The sequence below is a fragment of the Aethina tumida genome, chromosome 1 (assembly GCF_024364675.1).
Source record: "Aethina tumida isolate Nest 87 chromosome 1, icAetTumi1.1, whole genome shotgun sequence".
NCBI lineage: Eukaryota > Metazoa > Arthropoda > Insecta > Coleoptera > Nitidulidae > Aethina > Aethina tumida.
In genome coordinates, this window is record NC_065435.1 from 12,329,748 (window position 1) to 12,354,828 (window position 25,081).

General features: G+C 25.7%; 1 protein-coding gene across 3 annotated transcripts in view; it reads right to left on the reverse strand.

Annotated features, from left to right (window-relative positions):
• LOC109596383 (neurotrimin) overlaps positions 1–25,081 on the reverse strand; it is a 301,564-nt gene that overhangs the window by 146,324 nt on the left and 130,159 nt on the right. For all 3 annotated transcript variants that reach the window (XM_049961122.1, XM_049961121.1, XM_049961123.1), the window contains exon 2: positions 24,967–25,073. In XM_049961122.1, the coding sequence (XP_049817079.1) occupies positions 24,967–25,073 (107 nt within the window). The remainder of the gene's footprint in view (positions 1–24,966; positions 25,074–25,081) is intronic.

Genomic DNA, 25,081 nt, shown 5'->3' on the forward strand with positions numbered 1-25,081 from the left:
TTGATTTGCACAGACAAAATGCTATATGATCTTGAGGCGGTGCAGGATGCAAATTGTAATTATGGAATCTTCCTTCAAATTATCAATTTTTATATATTTTTTAATAGTTAACTAGTGCGTATTTTTATATCAAATTTATTATAAAATATTAATTGAATATAGATGATTCCAATGCAAGTCGACTGATCAATTCTGGAAACTAAATATTTGATAATAATTCATCACAATAACTGCTGTTTTTGGTTCGTACATATTAAAGGTATTAAGAGAAACAATAGAGATAAATTGACATATCTTAATCCAGATTCATTCTGGATTCCTGCAATGCAATGCAACATGATCTTGAGGCGGTGCAGGATGCAAATTGTAATCATGGAATCTTCCTTGAAATTATCAATTTATTATATTTTTTTAATAGTTAACTAGTACGTATTTTTATATCAAATTTATTATAAAATATTAATTGAATATAGATGATTCCAATGCAAGTCGACTGATCAATTTTGGAAACTAAATATTTGATAATAATTCATCACAATAACTGCTATTTTTGGTTCGCACATATTAAAAGGTATTAAGAGAAACAATAGAGATAAATTGACATATCTTAATCCAGATTCATTCTGGATTCCTGCAATGCAATGCAACATGATCTTGAGGCGGTGCAGGATGCAAATTGTAATCATGGAATCTTCCTTGAAATTATCAATTTATTATATTTTTTTAATAGTTAACTAGTGCGTATTTTTATATCAAATTTATTATAAAATATTAATTGAATATAGATGATTCCAATGCAAGTCGACTGATCAATTCCGGAAACTAAATATTTGATAATAATTCATCACAATAACTGCTATTTTTGGTTCGCACATATTAAAAGGTATTAAGAGAAACAATAGAGATAAATTGACATATCTTAATCCAGATTCATTCTGGATTCCTGCAATGCAATGCAACATGATCTTGAGGCGGTGCAGGATGCAAATTGTAATCATGGAATCTTCCTTGAAATTATCAATTTATTATATTTTTTTAATAGTTAACTAGTACGTATTTTTATATCAAATTTATTATAAAATATTAATTGAATATAGATGATTCCAATGCAAGTCGACTGATCAATTTTGGAAACTAAATATTTGATAATAATTCATCACAATAACTGCTATTTTTGGTTCGTACATATTAAAGGTATTAAGAGAAACAATAGAGATAAATTGACATATCTTAATCCAGATTCATTCTGGATTCCTGCAATGCAATGCAACATGATCTTGAGGCGGTGCAGGATGCAAATTGTAATCATGGAATCTTCCTTGAAATTATCAATTTATTATATTTTTTTAATAGTTAACTAGTGCGTATTTTTATATCAAATTTATTATAAAATATTAATTGAATATAGATGATTCCAATTCAAGTCGACTGATCAATTCTGGAAACTAAATATTTGATAATAATTCATCACAATAACTGCTATTTTTGGTTCGCACATATTAAAAGGTATTAAGAGAAACAATAGAGATAAATTGACATATCTTAATCCAGATTCATTCTGGATTCCTGCAATGCAATGCAACATGATCTTGAGGCGGTGCAGGATGCAAATTGTAATCATGGAATCTTCCTTGAAATTATCAATTTATTATATTTTTTTAATAGTTAACTAGTACGTATTTTTATATCAAATTTATTATAAAATATTAATTGAATATAGATGATTCCAATGCAAGTCAACTGATCAATTTTGGAAACTAAATATTTGATAATAATTCATCACAATAACTGCTATTTTTGGTTCGCACATATTAAAAGGTATTAAGAGAAACAATAGAGATAAATTGACATATCTTAATCCAGATTCATTCTGGATTCCTGCAATGCAATGCAACATGATCTTGAGGCGGTGCAGGATGCAAATTGTAATCATGGAATCTTCCTTGAAATTATCAATTTATTATATTTTTTTAATAGTTAACTAGTGCGTATTTTTATATCAAATTTATTATAAAATATTAATTGAATATAGATGATTCCAATGCAAGTCGACTGATCAATTTTGGAAACTAAACATTTGATAATAATTCATCACAATAACTGCTATTTTTGGTTCGTACATATTAAAGGTATTAAGAGAAACAATAGAGATAAATTGACATATCTTAATCCAGATTCATTCTGGATTCCTGCAATGCAATGCAACATGATCTTGAGGCGGTGCAGGATGCAAATTGTAATCATGGAATCTTCCTTGAAATTATCAATTTATTATATTTTTTTAATAGTTAACTAGTACGTATTTTTATATCAAATTTATTATAAAATATTAATTGAATATAGATGATTCCAATGCAAGTCGACTGATCAATTTTGGAAACTAAATATTTGATAATAATTCATCACAATAACTGCTATTTTTGGTTCGCACATATTAAAAGGTATTAAGAGAAACAATAGAGATAAATTGACATATCTTAATCCAGATTCATTCTGGATTCCTGCAATGCAATGCAACATGATCTTGAGGCGGTGCAGGATGCAAATTGTAATCATGGAATCTTCCTTGAAATTATCAATTTATTATATTTTTTTAATAGTTAACTAGTGCGTATTTTTATATCAAATTTATTATAAAATATTAATTGAATATAGATGATTCCAATGCAAGTCGACTGATCAATTTTGGAAACTAAATATTTGATAATAATTCATCACAATAACTGCTATTTTTGGTTCGTACATATTAAAGGTATTAAGAGAAACAATAGAGATAAATTGACATATCTTAATCCAGATTCATTCTGGATTCCTGCAATGCAATGCAACATGATCTTGAGGCGGTGCAGGATGCAAATTGTAATCATGGAATCTTCCTTGAAATTATCAATTTATTATATTTTTTTAATAGTTAACTAGTGCGTATTTTTATATCAAATTTATTATAAAATATTAATTGAATATAGATGATTCCAATTCAAGTCGACTGATCAATTCTGGAAACTAAATATTTGATAATAATTCATCACAATAACTGCTATTTTTGGTTCGCACATATTAAAAGGTATTAAGAGAAACAATAGAGATAAATTGACATATCTTAATCCAGATTCATTCTGGATTCCTGCAATGCAATGCAACATGATCTTGAGGCGGTGCAGGATGCAAATTGTAATCATGGAATCTTCCTTGAAATTATCAATTTATAATATTTTTTTAATAGTTAACTAGTGCGTATTTTTATATCAAATTTATTATAAAATATTAATTGAATATAGATGATTCCAATGCAAGTCGACTGATCAATTCTGGAAACTAAATATTTGATAATAATTCATCACAATAACTGCTATTTTTAGTTCGTACATAGTAAAGGTATTAAGAGAAACAATAGAGATAAATTGACATATCTTAATCCAGATTCATTCTGGATTCCTGCAATGCAATGCAACATGATTTTGAGGCGGTGCAGGATGCAAATTGTAATCATGGAATCTTCCTTGAAATTATGAATTTATTATATTTTTTTAATAGTTAACTAGTGCGTATTTTTATATCAAATTTATTATAAAATATTAACTGAATATAGATAATTCCAATGCAAGTCGACTGATCAATTCTGGAAACTAAATATTTGATAATAATTCATCACAATAACTGCTATTTTTGGTTCGCACATATTAAAGGTATTAAGAGAAACAATAGAGATAAATTGACATATCTTAATCCAGATTCATTCTGGATTCCTGGATTGCAATGCAACATGATCTTGAGGCGGCGCAGGATGCAAATTGTAATCATGGAATCTTCCTTGAAATTATGAATTTATTATATTTTTTAATAGTTAACTAATGCGTATATTTATATCAAATTTATTATAAAATATTAATTGAATATAGATGATTCCAATTCAAGTCGACTGATCAATTCTGAAAACTAAATATTTGATAATAATTCATCACAATAACTGCTATTTTTGGTTCGTACATATTAAAGGTATTAAATGAAATAATAGAGATAAATTGACATATCTTAATCTAGATTAATTCTGGATTCCTGCAATGCAATGCAACATGATCTTGAGGCGGTGCAGGATGCAACAAATTGTAATCATGGAATCTTCCTTGAAATTATGAATTTATTATATTTTTTTAATAGTTAACTAGTGCGTATTTTTATATCAAATTTATTATAAAATATTAATTGAATATAGATGATTCCAATTCAAGTCGACTGATCAATTCTGGAAACTAAATATTTGATAATAATTCATCACAATAACTGCTATTTTTGGTTCGTAAATATTAAAGGTATTAAGAGAAACAATAAAGACAAATTGACATATCTTAATCCAGATTTATTCTCGATTCCTGCAATGCAGGAAACTACAGTGACTTTGTAGAAGATTTAACCTCAACCTGAACTGACCGTCTCAAACACTAAGTCTAACAGACTAAATTTAATAAAATTACCCAGGAGGAGTTGGAAAAATAGTTGTTAGCTTGTGTTATTAGAGCCAATTTGTTTGTGATATGAGTAATTAGTTATGATTAAATAAAGTAATTAATTAAACAAACATGGGATGCGTACGAATACGATAAACATAATAAACTTCTTCAATTAATGTTTTCTCTAGTCTTTTTTTGAAAAAGGCTATTTACATTTGGTTTAATTTAATGGAGGAAATATTCCATAAAGTCTTCCTTTAAACAGTCATACAATTACGAGTAATTTACACATTATTTGTAAGTGAAATTTAATTAATTTTATATAAAAAATATACTAACTGTAAAAAAACCGTTACACCCAGAACTCATTGAAATATTTTTATAAATTTGGTATACAAGTAGGTAATTATTGAAATAAGAAACTATTAAAATTTTAAGTCAATTGGAAAACGTATTGTCGGTTTTTTGTCCTTTTTTCTTTATATCAGTTTTCATTAGTGGCAATATGACCTCCCAGCGATATGTGGATGATGTTTTGGAGCCCTACTTTCATCCCTACATAAGAAGAGATCTCGGACTAATTTTTCAGCAAGATTATGCCCGTCCATATATTGCCAGGAATACATTAAAGTTCCTGGAAGCCTCCCATGTGAATTTACTGCCTTGGCCACCCAGATCTTCAGATCTTTCCCCAATCGAAAATGTGTGGGACATGATGGGACGACGCTTAAGGAATTTACAGCATCCTCCACCGACTCTTAATGAACTAAGGCGTCAGATTCAGTTCGTGTGGGATGAGATACCACAAGAAAATGTCGATAATCTCATTAAATCGATGCCACGACTCGTCAATGAGTGTCTTCATCAAAGAGGGGGTCCGACCCATAATAAGCTTCTGACAGTTTATGCTTTAAGATTTTTGTTTAATTTTTAATCCATTATTTTTGTGTAAATATCCTTAATTAATTAATTAGTTGTCATTTACCATAAATGAACCAGAATAAAAGTGCACAAAAAAAAAACCGGATGACCCACGTAATTTAATGAAGTGTCTTTACATAAATAAAATTCAAGATGATGATCCTGTGAGATTTGTCGCGGTCCCAAAACGTTTACATGCTTGTCAAGCAATCGAGTTTCGCACCTAAACCGGGGTCCTTTTGAATGCCTACTTGATATGTTTATTGTGATCTGACGCCGGATGTGGACACTGAATTTCCTCTAAAGCGTCATCCTAACCGTGGAAATGGACAAGAATGGATTATCTACATCCCTCCGTGCCTCGTAGGGGACTTTTAACACCCTCAACTGCTTCTTTAATTGTTTTACTATTGGGATTTAAACGGTTTTACCGTTTTTCGATGGTGGAATGACGGATAATCGGATTAAAAGGGGAGCAATATACATTTTTATCTCGGTACAACTTCATCGCCGTGTTTTATTAAAGTCATCATCGGAAATCATCAAGGGAGCGGGTTGTTAAAGATGTTACTTTATTACAGTGTTGTACATAGGTTGTGTCTTTAATTTTGCCTAAAAATTTAGTTATACTTTCTTGGTAAGAACTTAGATCTTCTTGTTTTTAAAATTTTATCTTATCCTCTTCGTTAACCTACATTTCTCCACTTTGCAGGATAGGGAAATTCGAGGCCCGTCAAAGATACAATATAACAATAATTAATGACCTGCTTATTGATAACTTGTCAGCCGAGTAAATGATACCTCTTGAATAGGTAAAAAAATATAAACATGAAAAAAATATTTATAAATATTATTAAATTATACTCATTACTCTTACTCATTTTTCAATTGAAGATATATTTAAAGTATATATATTAAGGATTATTTTTACCTTGATAAAATTTTTATCATTTTATCTCTTTACTGTATCTCTTTCATTAAGTTTTAAGTATTATGTGTGACCTTATTTTAAAAAGTATATGCCATAATGAGGTCTGGAACTTTTGATTTCTTATTAAATACATTTCTATAATAATAATGATTATTTTTTTTATTTGCAGCTTGTCATCTGTGTATACAAAACACCTTGATTTGAATAAATGTCCATTGAATGTATCTACAGGTAAGTAATGGATGTTGTAAGCCATATCTCAGACAGCTAAATTAATACAATATTAAAATATAATTTTATGGACAAAAGTAGACCAAGAAAATCTAAAAAAATATTATTAAGTTTCTAAGATAGCTGACACAACTCAGAAAAACTTTTAGTGCAACTTAACAGACCTTGTGTATTTAAAAAATCTATAATACTATTAATTGCCTCTTTTAGTCATTAACAGGAAAAAAAATTAAAAACTATTATTTTTAACGAAAATAATCTAAAAATTCACTTACTTTTCTAATAATAATTTATAAAACCAGCAAATTATAATAAAATATAAATATTTTGAAAGTTTTAGAATTCTATATACACCTTGATTTGAATAAATGGTCATTGGGTGTATCTACAGGCAAGTTGTAAGCCAAAAACTACCTAAATTACAATAAAAAAAAATAATTTTATTAACAAAAATAGGCCAAGAAAATCTGAAAAACATTTTTAAGATGGCTGATAGTGGACTTCTGAACACAACTCAGAAAAATATTTTTTTTATTAACTTTTGTGGAGAATATTTGGGTACCCTGTAACTTAATAGACCTTATATATATATATATATATATATATATATATATATATATATATATATATAAACTATTAACTGTCTCATTTATTCATTAACAGGAGAGGAAGATTAGAAACTTATTTTTTATGGAAATAATCTAAAAATTCAGTTACTTTTCTAACTTAACACCTAATATAATATAAAAAGATAATTATATGGACGAAACTTGAGCAAGGAAATCTGAACATATATTTTAAAGTTTCTAAGATAGGTGATAGTGGACCTAACCTAATTCAGAAAAATATTTTTTCCTTACTAACTTGCCATTTAAATATTACTTTATTTAACAAATAAAGAAGAATACTTAATTTTTATAATAAGTCAATAAAATAATAAAATCAAAAATATTTTCCATTTTTTTTTCGGCTTTATTCATATTTTTTTCTATACCTAACTAACTAGTAGTTTCCAACTCAGCATTTTGACTAATTCATTATACATTAACTTAAATTAAAGTAAGATTAAACAGTATTTTTTATGGAAATTATCTAAAAATGCAGTTATTTTCTAATAATAATTTACAAAACCAACAGTGTATAATAATATATAAATATTTTGAAATTTTTAGAATTTTATATACAAAACACCTTGATTGGAATAAATGGTTAATTACCTAAATTAATACAATATAAAAAGATAATTTTATAGACAAAAATGTACAACATAGAAAAATTTTTTTCTCACTAACTTAACAACTAAAGATTATTATTTTAATTAACAAATAAAGAAGAAAACTTAATTTTTCTGATAAGACAAATGATATAATAAATTCAGAAATATTTTCCATTTTTTTCATCTTTATTCATTTTTCTTACTATTTAATTAGCTCAGTATTTTGAATAACCCATTATAATTTTACTTTTTAAAACGTCAATATAATAAAATTCTCAGCTCATGTAAGGATACCTTAATTAATTTTTTTTTATTTTGTAACCACATTCGATAGTATAATATAATCAAAATTATATTTAGAATATTTAGACCTTGTGTATATAAAAAATCTATACTATTAACTGTCTCTTTTAGTCATTAACAAGAGAGGAAGATTTTTGTTTTTTTATGAAAATTAATCTAAAAATTCAGTTACACGTCTATTAATAATTTATAAAAGCAGCAGATAATAGTAATTTATAAATATTTTCAAATTTTTAGAATTGTTTTTTAATATACAAATGATTCAAACTTCACTAAGAGATTTTTAGTACTGAAATATTTTTTGTTTGTCCTTTTAAGTTTTAATCTGGAGCACATATAATAGAATCATAAATTATATGCGTATTTGTATAATTATTCTTTATTGTCATTTTTAAAATGTATATATATTACATGAAATGATTAATATTAAAATGTTAATAGGATTTATATCTTTTATTAATAAATTTATTTCATATTAAACATACTCATACAAATATAATACACAGAATTATACAAGTACATATAATTATAAATTATAAATATCCAAAATTGAAAAACATTTATGGACATTGCGTTTTACTGTAATCTTTTTACATAATTGCGATTAAATCGACATCATTGATAATTAAATAGGTTGTTGGTAATGACATGCATAGTAAGTAATTAAAACATACATTTACATATACATGAACAAAAATTGATTTACAACGTTTTTAATGATTTGAATTATATGATTGATTAATTAATGACTGGGAAATGAATGTTTCCATAAAAAAAACGCCTGAATTATAAAACTTCATTGTCTCTTTGTTGTGCAACGTAAATTAATATGTGAAACAATAAATGGACAGTAGAAATGCTCTTTAATGATTGTATTGTACAAAAATTTTTATCAGTAATTCACCCCCTTTTTTTTAGGCGAGTAATTTATAAAATTGTTCAATTTTAATGCCTCCACGCGAATTGAAAAATGAATGAGCATTCACGTAAACATTTAAATTATAAATAACCGGGAAAAAAAGCTGGAATAAAAAAAAAGAAACGTTATTTTTTATGCACACAAACGATGGCGAATCTAAAGAAGCACGATATAATAATATTCAAGACGACCGTGTAAACAGTGAAAGTTGATTATTTTTCGATTTCCTTAAGTAAACGGTGTGGAGAAGTTTTGCGGGCTGAAAAGCGATTTGCAGAGTCAATATGCTACATATGTCCCGCCACTGTGTAAAAAGACGGCGCGTCGCGACCAAGTCTGGGGAAAACCATTCGCAGTTTAGAAAGTAGGCAGCCACGTTCCGGGGCTTACCGAAAGGATTTGCGCCCAAGTAGACGTGGAACGGAGATCGACAGGGTCGGTTTTGGATGTGCGAGGAACGCACGGGGGAACTAAATAAACTGCACAACACAACAGCTTTAACACTGATTGCATATGAAAAGTTCGCGTCAGATTTCGTTTTACATATCTCCCGCACCCCCGGCCGTCCCGCCATCGCACACTCAATCGTCCCGTGCAACCGCCGCGGACATGCCAAAAAGGGCTCTTCCGCATCGCGGGCTCTGTCTTCTTTATTTTGATGTTTTGCGAATTAGAATGATTGAAAATAAAAGGGAATTCGGTCTGTCGCCGGTTTAATTCAAAGGCTCCACGGAATAACCATGTTATTTATTTTATTAAATAATATTGGAACTTTCATCGGCACAACAGATGGATTTAAATGCTTCAAAGAGATTGTCATCAAAGAACTAAGTGCACAATAATGGCACGGATATTGTCAATATTGTAAAACAAACTAATAAAAAATTCGGTTTTAAAAAATTAAATAGCTGAGTTATTATTTATGCTGAAAAGAAATTATTAAGACACTATTTTGAATGATTGATTAAATTTATATAGTATAAATATATATTATACGTTGAACCAATCAAAACGTTTACGTATTTATCAATATAATAGAAAAATAAAAATATCAACAAATGAATAAATAATAAAAAATAGCAAATACTTATAAAGAATATAAATGGACTAGCTGTAAAAAACTAAATACACAATAATAGTTCACAGATTTAGAGTTAAGACTAAGAAAGAAAAAGAAATTTAAAATATTTATAATAATAAGTTATCCCCAATCGTAAACAACAATAATCTGGAAGCTCGAAGCAGCTTAGTATCAAATATTCTTTTTAAGTAGAAATGAACCTAAACACCTATACAAAAGTTTAGACATTGATTAGTATAATAAATAGTTCTAATGAATTTTAAGGGACTAGCTGTAAAAAAACTAAATCAACAGTAAGAGTTCAAAAATTTAAGGTCAAGGCAATAAAGGAGACAGAAAATTAAAATATTTATCACAAAAGTTATCACCAATCGTAAACAAAAATGGCCTTAAGCAGTTTAGTATCAAATATTCTTTGTAAGTAAAGATGAACCTACCAAATCAGTACATAAAAGTTTAGACATTTATAAGTATAATAAATAGTAATAATGAATTTAAAGGGACTAGCTGTAAAAAAACTAAATCCACAGTATTAGTTAAAAAAATTAGGGTTAAGAATAAAAAACAGTAAGAAAATTAAAATATTTATAATAATAATAATTTATCACCAATCGTAAATAAAAATGATCTAATCACCTTAAGCAGCTTAGTATCAAATGTTATTTGTAACTAAAGATGAAGCTAACAAATTAGTATAAAAAACTATAAATATTTATTAGTATAATAAATATTTATAAAGAATTTGAAAAGTCTAGCTGTAGAAAAATTAAATCAACAGTAATAGTTCAAAAATTTAAGGTTAAGACTATAAAAGAGAAAGAAATTCAAAATTTTTATAATAAGTGAAAACTAATCGTAAACAAAAATAATATATTAGGTTGAAGCAGTTTAGTACCAAATATTCTTTGTAAGTAAAGATGAACGTACCAAATCAGTATATAAAAGTTTAGACATTTATAAGTATAATAAATAGTAATAATGAATTTAAAGGGACTAGCTGTAAAAAAAAACTAAATCCACAGTATTAGTTCAAAAATTTAGGGTTAAGAATAAAAAACAGTAAGAAAATTAAAATATTTATAATAATAATAATTTATCACCAATCGTAAATAAAAATGATCTAATCACCTTAAGCAGCTTAATATCAAATGTTATTTGTAACTAAAGATGAAGCTAACAAATTAGTATAAAAAACTATAAATATTTATTAGTATAATAAATATTTATAAAGAATTTGGAGAGCGTAGCTGTAGAAAAACTAAATCAACAGTAATAGTTCAAAAATTTAAGGTTAAGACTATAAAAGAGAAAGAAATTCAAAATTTTTATAATAAGTGAAAACTAATCGTAAACAAAAATAATATATTAGGTTGAAGCAGTTTAGTACCAAATATTCTTTGTAAGTAAAGATGAACGTACCAAATCAGTATATAAAAGTTTAGACATTTATAAGTATAATAAATAGTAATAATGAATTTAAAGGGACTAGCTGTAAAAAAAAACTAAATCCACAGTATTAGTTCAAAAATTTAGGGTTAAGAATAAAAAACAGTAAGAAAATTAAAATATTTATAATAATAATAATTTATCACCAATCGTAAATAAAAATGATCTAATCACCTTAAGCAGCTTAGTATCAAATGTTATTTGTAACTAAAGATGAAGCTAACAAATTAGTATAAAAAACTATAAATATTTATTAGTATAATAAATATTTATAAAGAATTTGGAGAGCGTAGCTGTAGAAAAACTAAATCAACAGTAATAGTTCAAAAATTTAAGGTTAAGACTATAAAAGAGAAAGAAATTTAAAATTTTTATAATAAGTGAAAACTAATCGTAAACAAAAATAATATATTAGGTTGAAGCAGTTTAGTACCAAATATTCTTTATAAGTAAAGATGAACGTACCAAATCAGTATATAAAAGTTTAGACATTTATAAGTATAATAAATAGTAATAATGAATTTAAAGGGTTTAACTGTAAAAAAACTAAATCCACAGTATTAGTTCAAAAATTTAGGGTTAAGACTAAAAAAGAGAAAGAAAATTAAAATATTTATTATAATAATAAGTTATCACCAATCATAAACAAAAATGATCTAATCACCTTAAGCAGCTTAGTATCAAATGTTATTTGTAACTAAAGATGAAGCTACCAAATTAGTATAAAAAACTTTAAATATTTATTAGTATAATAAATATTTATAAAGAATTTGAAGAGCGTAGCTGTAGAAAAACTAAATCGACAGTAATAGTTCAAAAATTTAAGGTTAAGACTATAAAAGAGAAAGAAATTCAAAATTTTTATAATTAGTGAAAACTAATCGTAAACAAAAATAATATAATAGGTTGAAGCAGTTTAGTACCAAATATTCTTTGAAAGTAAAGATGAACGTACCAAATCAGTATATAAAAGTTTAGACATTTATAAGTATAATAAATAGTAATAATGAATTTAAAGGGACTAGCTGTAAAAAAACTAAATCCACAGTATTAGTTCAAAAATTTAGGGTTAAGACTAAAAAAGAGAAAGAAAATTAAAATATTTATTTTAATAATAAGTTATCACCAATCGTAAACAAAAATGATCTAATTACCTTAAGCAGCTTAGTATCAAATGTTATTTGTAACTAAAGATGAAGCTAACAAATTAGTATAAAAAACTATAAATATTTATTAGTATAATAAATATTTATAAAGAATTTGGAGAGCGTAGCTGTAGAAAAACTAAATCAACAGTAATAGTTCAAAAATTTAAGGTTAAGACTATAAAAGAGAAAGAAATTCAAAATTTTTATAATAAGTGAAAACTAATCGTAAACAAAAATAATATATTAGGTTGAAGCAGTTTAGTACCAAATATTCTTTGTAAGTAAAGATGAACGTACCAAATCAGTATATAAAAGTTTAGACATTTATAAGTATAATAAATAGTAATAATGAATTTAAAGGGACTAGCTGTAAAAAAAACTAAATCCACAGTATTAGTTCAAAAATTTAGGGTTAAGACTAAAAAAGAGAAAGAAAATTAAAATATTTATTTTAATAATAAGTTATCACCAATCGTAAACAAAAATGATCTAATTACCTTAAGCAGCTTAGTATCAAATGTTATTTGTAACTAAAGATGAAGCTACCAAATTAGTATAAAAAACTATAAATATTTATTAGTATAATAAATATTTATAAAGAATTTGAAGAGTCTAGCTGTAAAAAAAACTAAATCCACAGTATTAGTTCAAAAATTTAGGGTCAAGACTAAAAAAGAGAAAGAAAATTAAAATATTTATCATAATAAGTTATTACCAATCGCAAACAAAAGTGATCTAATGACTTTAAGCAGCTTAGTATCAAATGTTCTTTGTAAGTAAAGATGACGCTCCCAAATTAGTATATAAAAGTATAAATATTTATAAAGAATTTAAAGGGACTAGCTGTAATAGTTCAAAAATTTAGGGTTAAGTCTAAAAAAAAGAAAGAAATTTAAGTTATCGCCAATTTTATATAAATATAATCCAATAATTTGAAGCAGTTCAGTACCAAATCTTCAATGCAAGCATAGATGACGTTATCAAATTAGTATATATGTTAAAAATTTAGACATTTATCCGTATAATAAATACAGTACTTAAAAGCACTAGTTGCAAAAAACTAAATCCACAGTAATAGTTAAAAAATTTAGAGTTGAGATTAAAAAAGGGAAAGAAATATAAAAGACTAAGTTATCACCACTGGTAAAAAAATAATGTAATAGCTTGAAGTAGCTTAGTACCAAATATTCTTTGTAAATAAAGATGAACCTACCAAATTAGTGTATAAAAGTTTAGACATTTATCAGTATAATAAATAGTTATAAAGAATTTAAAGGGACTAGCTGCAAAAAACTAAATTCACAGTAATGAAATGGTAAAGTTGGAGTATATTAATTGTAAAACAAATTAGGAACATCTCTAACAATCTAAAGAGTTAAATTGTTGGTTAATCGAAAGAGCAAATTACTCGTCTAAAGAGCACAAAAAATTAAGAAGCTTAATAAATTAAAATAAAGTAATTTATAATATAAAATTATTCTACCCAAAGAGAACCAAAAGAGGTTAATTTATCTTTATTAATTCTAAACTTTATGAACTCAACAATATGTACACAAATATAAAAAATCATAATTTTCCCCGTGATAACAACACGAAAGTATTTTATGTGACATTCATATAAGTTGGCATAAACGAGGAAAATTTTACGACATAATTAAATCGCTTTATGTTTGCCTTAATCTGAATAACCGCATTTAACTAACAAGTATCAAACAATGCATATAAAAGTATGCAATTAATTTTGGCAATTTACATTTCCTTGCTCCCACATTCCGAAATAATAATTTTATCTCCAATTAAAAATGATTAATCCGATCTTGCATTCGGCTTAATGAAAACCTAGATGCCACACTGCCCCTAAGTAAACACCCCGAGCCACTCGAAATTGTATTGGTAAAAAATTTCCGCAAATAATAAAAAGAAAAAAAATATATACGTAAGCAGTTTCGCAACAGACTGCAGAAAAATCTGGAACATATTTCAAATTTTTATCAAGTAAATGGCTTACGGTGAAAATCTCGGGATCCGTTTTATTATAAAAATTATGTAATATTTTAAATTGCCATAAATTATTTTATCTGGCGGGTTCAAAAACTGCATTTTTTTGCCGAATTATTTTTAATTTCGGAAGATAGGACAATGCTAGAAACGTGTTCGTTTTATTTTGATGAGGTTTTATTTATTTTGTGCACTACGATTTATACTTATAATCATGTTTCCCACAACACCAAATACAATAGCCAGCTGAAAGCTTTAAAAGCTCGTTTCTCCGTTTCACATCGTCTAAATTTGCCGGACAATTTGCTTCGAAAATTAAACATACGTGGTAAAAACATTAAAGGTAAGTAACGCAAACTCTGAATAATTATTCAACATGAATTATGGGCAGATGAAAGGAGCTGAAACTAGATAAAATACAATTTAATAAAATCACAAAGAGGTGTAAAACCGGTAATAATATAGAGCCACATTTTGCAGAAATAGTCATGACTTTATGGGGAGGATTTATTTTACCGACAGGCGTCCCAAAGGTCTACTTTACAACTTTATTGACGCCTCAACTCACTAAACTTGTATAAAAACCCGCCACGTTTGTTTAATGCTTTTTTATAGTTCATGAATTGTCAAGATGCACTTCCAGCTTGTTATTGTCATTTTTTTTGTTTTTATTGGGTCGCACTCTCCCCTATTTATAGTATGCAGGTTTTTATTTGCGGTAGAGGTAAAAATAACTAATTTTATTGTCTTTCCCTATGTATTACATAATTATTTTTAAAAATAATAAAAATTTTGATTAGAAAAATTTAATAATAAAAAAAAACAAAAGAAAATTCTTATTGGTATTTTGTAAAAAAATAATGTCATTTTAAAAACATTCTCCAAATTTAGCAAACTTAAAAGTTGATTTTTAGAAAATCTATATTTGTAACATTTTTTTCTGACTCTGTATGGTTAAACACTGTAAACATTTCTTACTTTTATATTAAATTTATTTAAAAAATGAATTTATTTCATATTAAACATACCATGAAATAGATAATTTTGATTAATAAAAAATTTTATTAGAATAATTTAATAATAATAAAAAATACTAAAGAAAATTCTTAATAATATTTATTTTTTAAAAAATATTATAAAATTGGCTTTTATTTCGTATTAAACTTATAAACTGCATAAAATTAAAAAAAATATGTTCTATGAAATAAATAATAGTTTTGAATAATAAAAATATTGATTAGAAAAATTTAATAATAAACAAAAAATACAAAAGAAAATTCTTAATTGTATTTATTTTTTTAAAAGTATTATTTTAAAATTGGTGCATCCACCAAATTTAATAAACTTAAAATTTATGTTTGTAACATTTTTTTTCCTCTCTGTATATTTAAAAACTTTCAATATTTCTAATTTTTTATATTTAATTTATTTAAAAAATGATTTTATTTCATATAAAACATATTAACTATATAAAATTAAAAATATATATATGTGCTATGAAATAGATAATAATTTTGAGTAATAAAAAATTTTGATTAGAAAAATTTAATAATAAACAAAAAATGCAAAAGAAAATTCTTAATGGTATTCATTTTTTAAAAAATGTTATTTTAAAATTGGTACATTCACCAACTTTAATAAACTTAAAATTTGACTTTGAAAATTTAGGCATGTAACATATTTTTCTAATTCTATATTAAAAATTTCAAAATTCCTTATTTTTTATATTTAATTCATTTAAAAGATGATTTTATTTCATATTAAACATAGAAAATAAATAAAATTACAAAAATATATGTACTATAAAATATATAATAATTTTGAGTAATAAGAAATTTGTTTAGAAAAATTTAATAATAAACAAAAAGTACAAAAGAAAATTCTTAGTAGTGCTTATTTTTTAAAAAATATTATTTAAAAGTTCGTGCATTCACCAAATTTAATAAATTTAAAAGTTGACTTATAGAAAATTTAGGTTTGTAATTTTTTTTTCTAATTCTGTATGTTTAAACACTTTCAATAGTTCTTATTTTTTATATTTAATTCATTTAAAAGATGATTTTATTTCATTTTAAACATATAAAATGCATAAAATTAAAAAAAATGTGTACTATGAAATATATAATAAAAAAAATTTAATAATAAACAATAAATACGAAAGTATATATAGTATTTATTTTTCAAAAAATATTATTTTAAAATTCACCAAATTTAATAAACTCAAAATTTGACTTCTAGAAAATTTATACTTGTAACATTTTTTCCAGTTCTGTATATTTAAAAACTTCCAATATTTCTTATTTTTTATATTTCTTAATAATATTTATATTTTAAAAAAATAATGTCATTTTAACATTGATGCATTCACCAGATTTAATTAAACTTTAAAGTTGATTTCTAGAAAATTTATGCTTGTAACATTTTTTTCTATTTCTGCATGTTTAAACACTTTCAATATATATTATTTTTTTATATTTAATTTATTTGAAAAATGATTTTATTTCTTATTAAATATATAAAATACTAAAAAATAAAAAAAATGTAAATATGAAATAGATAATAATTTTGAATAATAAAAAATTTGATTAGAAAATATTAATATTAAATAAAAAATACAAAAGAAAATTCTTAATAGTATTTATTTTATGAAAAATTAATGTCGTTATAAAATTTGTGCATCCATCAAATTTAATAAATAAAGTTAGCTTATTTAAAATTTAATAATGAATAAAAAATGTAAAAGAAAATTCTTAATAGTATTTATTTTGCAAAATTTAATTAAACATGATTTCTAGAAAATGTATGGTTGTAACATTTTTCTCCATTTATCTACGTTAAAACACTTTTAATATTTCTAATTTTTTATATTTATTTTATTTAAAAAATGAGTTTATTTCATATTAAACAAATAAAATATCATTTTAAAATTGAAACATAACCAAACTTAGTAAATTTAAATGTTGATTTATAGAAAATTTTTGCCTATAACAGTTTTTTCTAACTCTGTATGTTAAAGTAAATATTAGAATTTCTTAACTTTTCATCTTTAATTTATTTAAAAAATTGATTTGATTTATTAAAATTTAATAATAAATAAAAAATACAATAGAAAAATCTTAGTAGTATTTTTGTTCTTTAGATATTAGATGTTTTTTATTAAGAATTATTATTTACACTGGATAATTTAATTAACATGAAGTTATTTAAATGTTATTTCGAAACAAATTTAGTTTATTGGATAGAACTGAATTCAATTATTTAGTAACAAAAAGTTGTTTAAAGATACCTATATAAATAAGTAAGTTTAAGTTTCTTAAATATTTATTTATAAGAAATTTAAGAAACCTTTCTATTATTATATACCTTATTAGGTATGTTTCATCCATTAGAACCGTAGATTCATTATTAGCTTTTTTTTAAAAAAATATAATTTATATAAAATTTTTCAAACAACTGTTATCTATTACTAAAACGGATACCTCAAAAAATATGTTAAAACGATGGATTTAATTTAGCTTTATGAGTAAACAATGTCGTTTCAGGAGGCGACCAAGCAAGATACAGCAGGTTCCATTATTCGTCGTGCCGTACGAACATATCATACAAGATTACAAAGTAAGTCAATTTAGCACGAATTTTAAGGCATTATGAAATTCTACGTGAGAACCTCCAGATTAAAGAAAGTGATATTAAACAGGTGCATCTCCTTATTAATACAAGCCTCCCAACTTTTTTGCTTTTAATCACAATATCTCCCTTGCTTATTGTTCGGAAAGTATTTACTGAAACTTTTTCAATATATTTCCACCTTCCACGTATCGTCCTTCAGCTAATATTACATCCACTGGATTTTATCACCAACCACCACCACCACCAAACGAATGGTGCTTTCGAATAATTTTAATTATTGTGTTTTATATTTTATTATGTGAATAAAAATTTTATTTTTATTTCAGCCTTTTAATGCATATAATAAAGGACAATGTAACGACTAATTATTATGACATTCCGAATTCATCACCCAATAAAATATAATTTTTCCCATGGCACAAATAGCAAAAAAGGTCTACTTAATTCAATGGTCAACAGTGATTGATCAGGACATATAATTTTATAGGTTTACTTATTTTTATGGCCGATAACAAAACATTTATTCATTGAAGTAGCGTAAATTTACGACTGGACTTTATTGTCGTCGGGAATACGTCCTTTGAGTTTTATTTACAGACAGAAAAATTCCGTCTTTGCTTGTTGCAATTGTGTACCGGTCAGTTTTCCGGGCCGGCCAATATTTAAATAAAAGTGGGCATCGTCTGTTCCGAAACATAAATTGCGGATAGACAAAAAAGAGGAACGTTGATTTGTATCGGCAATTGGTTGAATAATCGCTTTCCACTTACATTTGTTACTATTATTCAGTAACAATTTATACTGGGTCCGCATAAATATTGGCTAACAGGACAATTAATTTGGAAGGCGTATGAAAAATGTATCAAGACGAAATACGTACAAGAGACTTATTGACTTTATTTATATTCAGACACAGAATGAGAGACTGAAAATAGAAATGAAATAAAAATATACAGTTGTCTTTAAATAATACTAGGGAAGTTTTAATGCTAGTGGTTTTTCCTTTTTGCCCGGAGTGCATACTGAAAATTAAATGAAACGTCTTTTATGCTTAAAATATACGGACAGCTATTACAGTTGGAAAAGGAAAAACTCTTCAATCGAAAGATATCAGTAAAACCTTTTCTACTAAAAAACACTGTCCAATTTCTTTACCAGAACACAGAACCCGGTTTGATGTATTAAAAAAGTGGGATGTCAGATAACATACCAGCATTGCTAAAGAAAATGACTGGTGAAAAAGTTTTACTTGACGACACTAACTTCTGCATTCGGTTCAATTGAACAGATTTAAATCTTATGCTATACGTGAACAGATCAATCATGTAACACATTGTAAGGATCTGTCTTTTTGAAATTACTCCGGATATGTTTCATTGAAACGTTATATCTCCGATTCCCTGTTCAATTTTTAATGCCGCAATTTCTTATTTCGCTTGCGTCTAGACTTGTATCAAATCTGTACTATATTTTACTTACAACTAAAAAAGTGTTCCGCGAATTACATTGGTTTCAACAAAAAATTATCCCGAATATCACAAATTTTAAACACAAATATATAATATAAAAAATGTGTTTTTTCTAACTAAATTTCAGAATTTACTATAAATTAAATTTTTCTATCTAGGGCATCTATTTTAATAACAGTATTTAAACATTTTCTAATGATTTTTGTATATATAGTAGTGTCCATCATTATAGCATAAATTTTCTAATCATTTTTGTATATATAGTAGTGGCCATAATTATAGCAACTTTAAAATGTATTGGCAGTAAATATAATGTCAGTTGTTTTTTCTCTTATTGTCGTGTTTACTGTGCAACTGATTAATCTAATTTTATTCTTGAAACAATTGTCTACTTTTTTATTTTCCAATGGGCAAAATTGTAGTAACTAATCATTTTAAAAATTGGTGCATTCACCAAATTTAGCAAACTTAAAAGTTGATTTTTAGAAAATTTATGTAATAGTTTTTTCTGATTCTGTACGGTTAAACACTGTAAACATTTCTTACTTTTTATATTAAGTTTATTTAAAAAACTGAGGAATAAAAAATTTGTTTAGAATAATTTAATAAAAAATAAAAAATGCTAAAGAAAGTAGTATTTATTTTTTAAAATATATTATTATAAAATTGGTGAATTTAATAATCTTAATATTTGACTTCTATAAAATGTATACTTGTAACGTTTTCCTCTGATTCTGTATGTTTAAAACCTTTCAATATTTATTATATATTATATATAATTTAGTTAAAATTAAAAAGAAAATCATATGTGCTCTGAAATAGATAATAATTTTTAGTAATAAAAAATTTTGATTAGAAAAATTTATTAATCAACAAAAAATACAAAAGAAAATTCTTAATAGTATTTATTGTTTTAAAATTGGTGCATTCACCAAATTTAATAAACTTAAAATTTGACTTTTAGAAAATTTATGCTGGTAACACTTTTTTCCTTTCTGTATATTTAAAGACTTTATTTCATATAAAACATATAAACTATATAAAATTAAAAAAAAAAAAAATATGTGCTATGCAATAGATAATAATTTTGAGTAATAAAACAATTTGATTAGAAACATTTAATAATAAACAAAAAATGCAAAAGAAAATTCTTAATAGAATTTATTTTGTTAAAAGTATTATTTTAATATTTCTAATTTTTTATATTTAATGCATTTAAAAGATGATGATTTAGTTTCATATTAAACATATAAAATGTATACAATTTAAAAACATATGTACTATGAAATAGATAATAATTTTGAGCAATAAAAAATTTGTTTAGAAGAAATTAATAATAAACAAAAAACACAAAAGAAAATTCTTAGTAGTATTTATTGGTTTTAACAACAAATTATCCTGAATATCACAAATTTCAAACATAAATATATAATATAAAAAATGTGTTTTTTCTAATTATATTTACCAAATTGACAATGTGATTAACTAAATAACTAAATTTCAGACTTTACTATAAATCAAATTTTTCTAACAATTTTAATTGAATAAATCAGTTAAGAACATGTATTTTAATAAAAGGATTTTCTAATGATTTTTTGTATATATAGTAGTGGCCATAATTATAGTAAACATTTTCTAATGATTTTTGTATATATAGTAGTGGTCATAATTATAGCAACTTTGCTGTATTAAAAAATAAGTTGTACTACTTGAAGTGGTAAATATAATGTCAGTTGTTTTTTCTTTTATTGGTATATTTACTGTGCAACTGGTTAATCTAATTTTATTTTTCAAACAATTGACTACTTCTTTATTTTCCAATGGACAAAATTATAGTAACTTTTTACTTTATGGTTTTTCATTGGACTCTGTGAATTTAAATCGATTATTTACTGGGTTTTTTTTTGCTCATTATAATTATTAAATCATTGGTCGAAGTGAAACTGTAAAAAAATTATAATTCAACGTTACCAAGACCGAGAGGAACAAGAAGAGATGGCTAAGGGTTTACGGCTAAATAAGTCCATCGTTTTGCTGTATTTTTAAAAATTTAGGAAAACTGGCCAAGGGGTAGTTATGAATAAATTTGTCTGAGTTCAAAAAATTTTAAAGAAAACCGATAACTGGATACGAATGTCAAAAAATAATCCAATCTTATCGACAAGTGGACTGGAGGAAGTGGAACTTGCTGAAATTAGTTCAAGGACTGTGAGAAGATGGTTACGAGTTAGGGGTTCGTTTGACATAAGATCTACAAGAAAAGCTCTGATTTCTACTAAAAATGTAAAGGTCCAATTTTGACTTGAGAGGAGTAGTTTTTAGTGACGAGTCTAAATTTAATTTATAAAAAAATGTGATTCTGCTTAAGTTGAACATACTACAGGGACAAAACTACACAAAAAGTTGGTTATACCCTCAGTAAAATATGTTGGAGGTTCAATTATGCCATGGGGATGCTTCAATCCTTCTGGGGTAAGCCCCCTTTAACTGATTTATGTATAGAGATATATTAAACAACAACTTGCTTCCACATATTGGAGAAATGATACTCTTATTAAATGTGTTTCAAGGCCAAAGAATCGATGTTTTGTCTTGCCTATCCTAATATTCACACATCAACCCTATAGAAAACGTGGGAGATCACGTTTATAACCAAATTCCACATAAAAATTTAACAAATTTAAAATAATAACAGAAATTCAAGAGGCTTGAAGGAATATAGACTTGTCGTATATTTGGAAAGTAGTCGAATCTATACCCTGAAGATGGGCCAAAAATTATTAAACAAAAAGGATATTATACAATGTGTCAATATTAAATTAAATAACACAGATAATATTTAAACGCCTCTTTCAAAATTATAGTTGCTATATTTATGTGCAGCCCAATTCAGAAAAATATATGTAATTTGTTAATGAATAAGAATATAATAGTTTTTATAATGTTGTATAAATCAACGATAGTAAATTAGTATTATTTAAATAGTTTACATTAAATAAAAGTGTTAAACATCTACTAGAATAATGACGACTACTCCATAATTTTAACAAAATATTCTTTAAAATCATTTTTCGACAAAAACAGTAGAACCAAAAATAGATCACAGAGACATTCACAGTTTCGCATTTAACTCGCAATATTCGAGCAATTTTTTTTTAATTAGATGCAATATTTCGGCCTAAAATCTACAGTTTTCGTCCGATTTTAATAAACAAAAAAATTTAGGGCTCTCCAGATACGTAGAATTGATTCATTTTTGTTAAAAGCTTAATCAAAAATCGAGTTTTTTTGAAATGTGAATTTGAGTTATAACGTTCGTATGTAGAGCAACTTTTCCAACGTTTGTTTTATAGTTACTGTTAGTGTCAATTATTATGAGAGAAATAAGTTTATTTACAGATTTATCCATCTATGAATTTCTTAATATTTTTGCGTTATTACTTTGTTTCATGTTTTTTTATGTCAGTCGATTATTATGTTGTAAATAAGTTTACTGATTTATCCATCCAAGAATTTCAGAATATTTTTGTCTAATTTGTTTGTTTCTGTAAACAAATTACGAACTTAATATTAATTAAAATTAAAACCAAATTTGTTTAGTATCATTATAGATAATTTTAATTACCTTATTGCACTTAAAATCTAATTTTTCAAAATAAATAAATAAAAATATTAACAAAACAAGTGTACAACATACATTTTTGTTTCTAGATATTGAAATACATACATACAGATAATTAAATTAAGTTCTGGTAAAAGTCTTAAGTAAAGATATAAATATATCTTATGATGTCAGTATAGAAATTTCATACCTAAAACTGAAATCCAATGAGACATATTTATCTGAAATTGCCCGTGATTTAACCCCAATTTTTACACTTGTTTAATCCCTCTTAAGCCTTTATTGCCTTCTAGCTATCACTGCCTTACCTGGCTCAGTATGTTATTGAGCTTTCTTAAATAAAGCTGTGATATAATTTGTGTAGATTTTAGTATTGTTGAATTAAAACCATGACATACACAAATAGACATAAATGTAAATCATCCAAATGTTTTTGTTGTATAGTTAGTTGCTCTATTTTGTAAAAAACCTTAAGATGAATCTTGGGTGTCATATTTCGTTTGCCTGTCACAATATGGTAGAGAAACATCATCAAATAGAAAAAATGAGACCTGAAGCACATTTAACAATTTGTCAACTAAAACGTTGAAGAAATGAACAATTTCAAAAAAAAATCTCAATCTGTGGAGCCTTATTGTCATCGCTATATGAGAAGAGACCTCAGCAAGATATTAGCAAGAATACATTAAAGTTCCTAGAGGCCTTCCATGTGAATTTACTACCTTGGCCACCCAGATCTTCAGACTTTTCCCCAATCGAAAATGTGTGGAATATGATGGAGCGACGCTTAAAGAATTTACAGCATCCTCCACCGACTCTTAATGAACTAAGACGTTAGATTCAGTTCGTATGGAATGAGATACCACACGAAAATGTCGATAATCTCATTAAATCTTTAGGGAAGAGGGGGTTCGACCCAATATTAGCTTCTGACAATTTATACTTTAAGATTTTTGTTTAATTTTTAATCAATTATTATTCTGTAATAGGTTAAAATTTTTCTAAAAGAAATTTAGAATAAATAGTTATACATAGGTTGACACCAAAATGGCTGTGGCTGTGTGGTTCAATAATTAATATTTACCGAATTGTTGAAAAGAATGAAATATAATTAAACCATATTATTTTATTACATTATTATTAATAAATAAATTGTAATTTTATATAAATTAATTTCCAACATTAATTTAATTTATGTTCACTATTTTAAAATTAATGTAATTTATAGAATTTGACTTTGGTTATTTAAAATGTTGTATCTTAAAAAAATTAATTTAAAGGATAATTCACGAAACGAATAAAAAATCTGAGACGTACCGTTAAAAAAAAAAAGCGAAAAGGGGATTCCACCAGGAAAATATGTGCAGATTATCCAACAAGGCAACATTGTTAAAATTCGCAGTTCCCCACGCTGTGACGGGACGTAAATAAAGTCAATAAGAGTCGAGCGTACTCCGAAAGAATATATCCTTACATTTCGGATGTACAATTTAAAAAGTTGCATAATCATGCGTTTTCGGGCCTCTGTAGCCGAAAAAGGACAATTTAAGTGCTCGTCTGCCGAATGTGAAATATTAATTGTGCGCCGTGACGCAGTACTTACCTTGTACGTTCCCAAGTTCTTGACGGAACAGGCGAATTTCACGTTCCTGCCGGCCGCCACCGTAATATTCTCGATCACTTCGATGAATTCCGGCTCGCCGGCAACGGCTGAAACA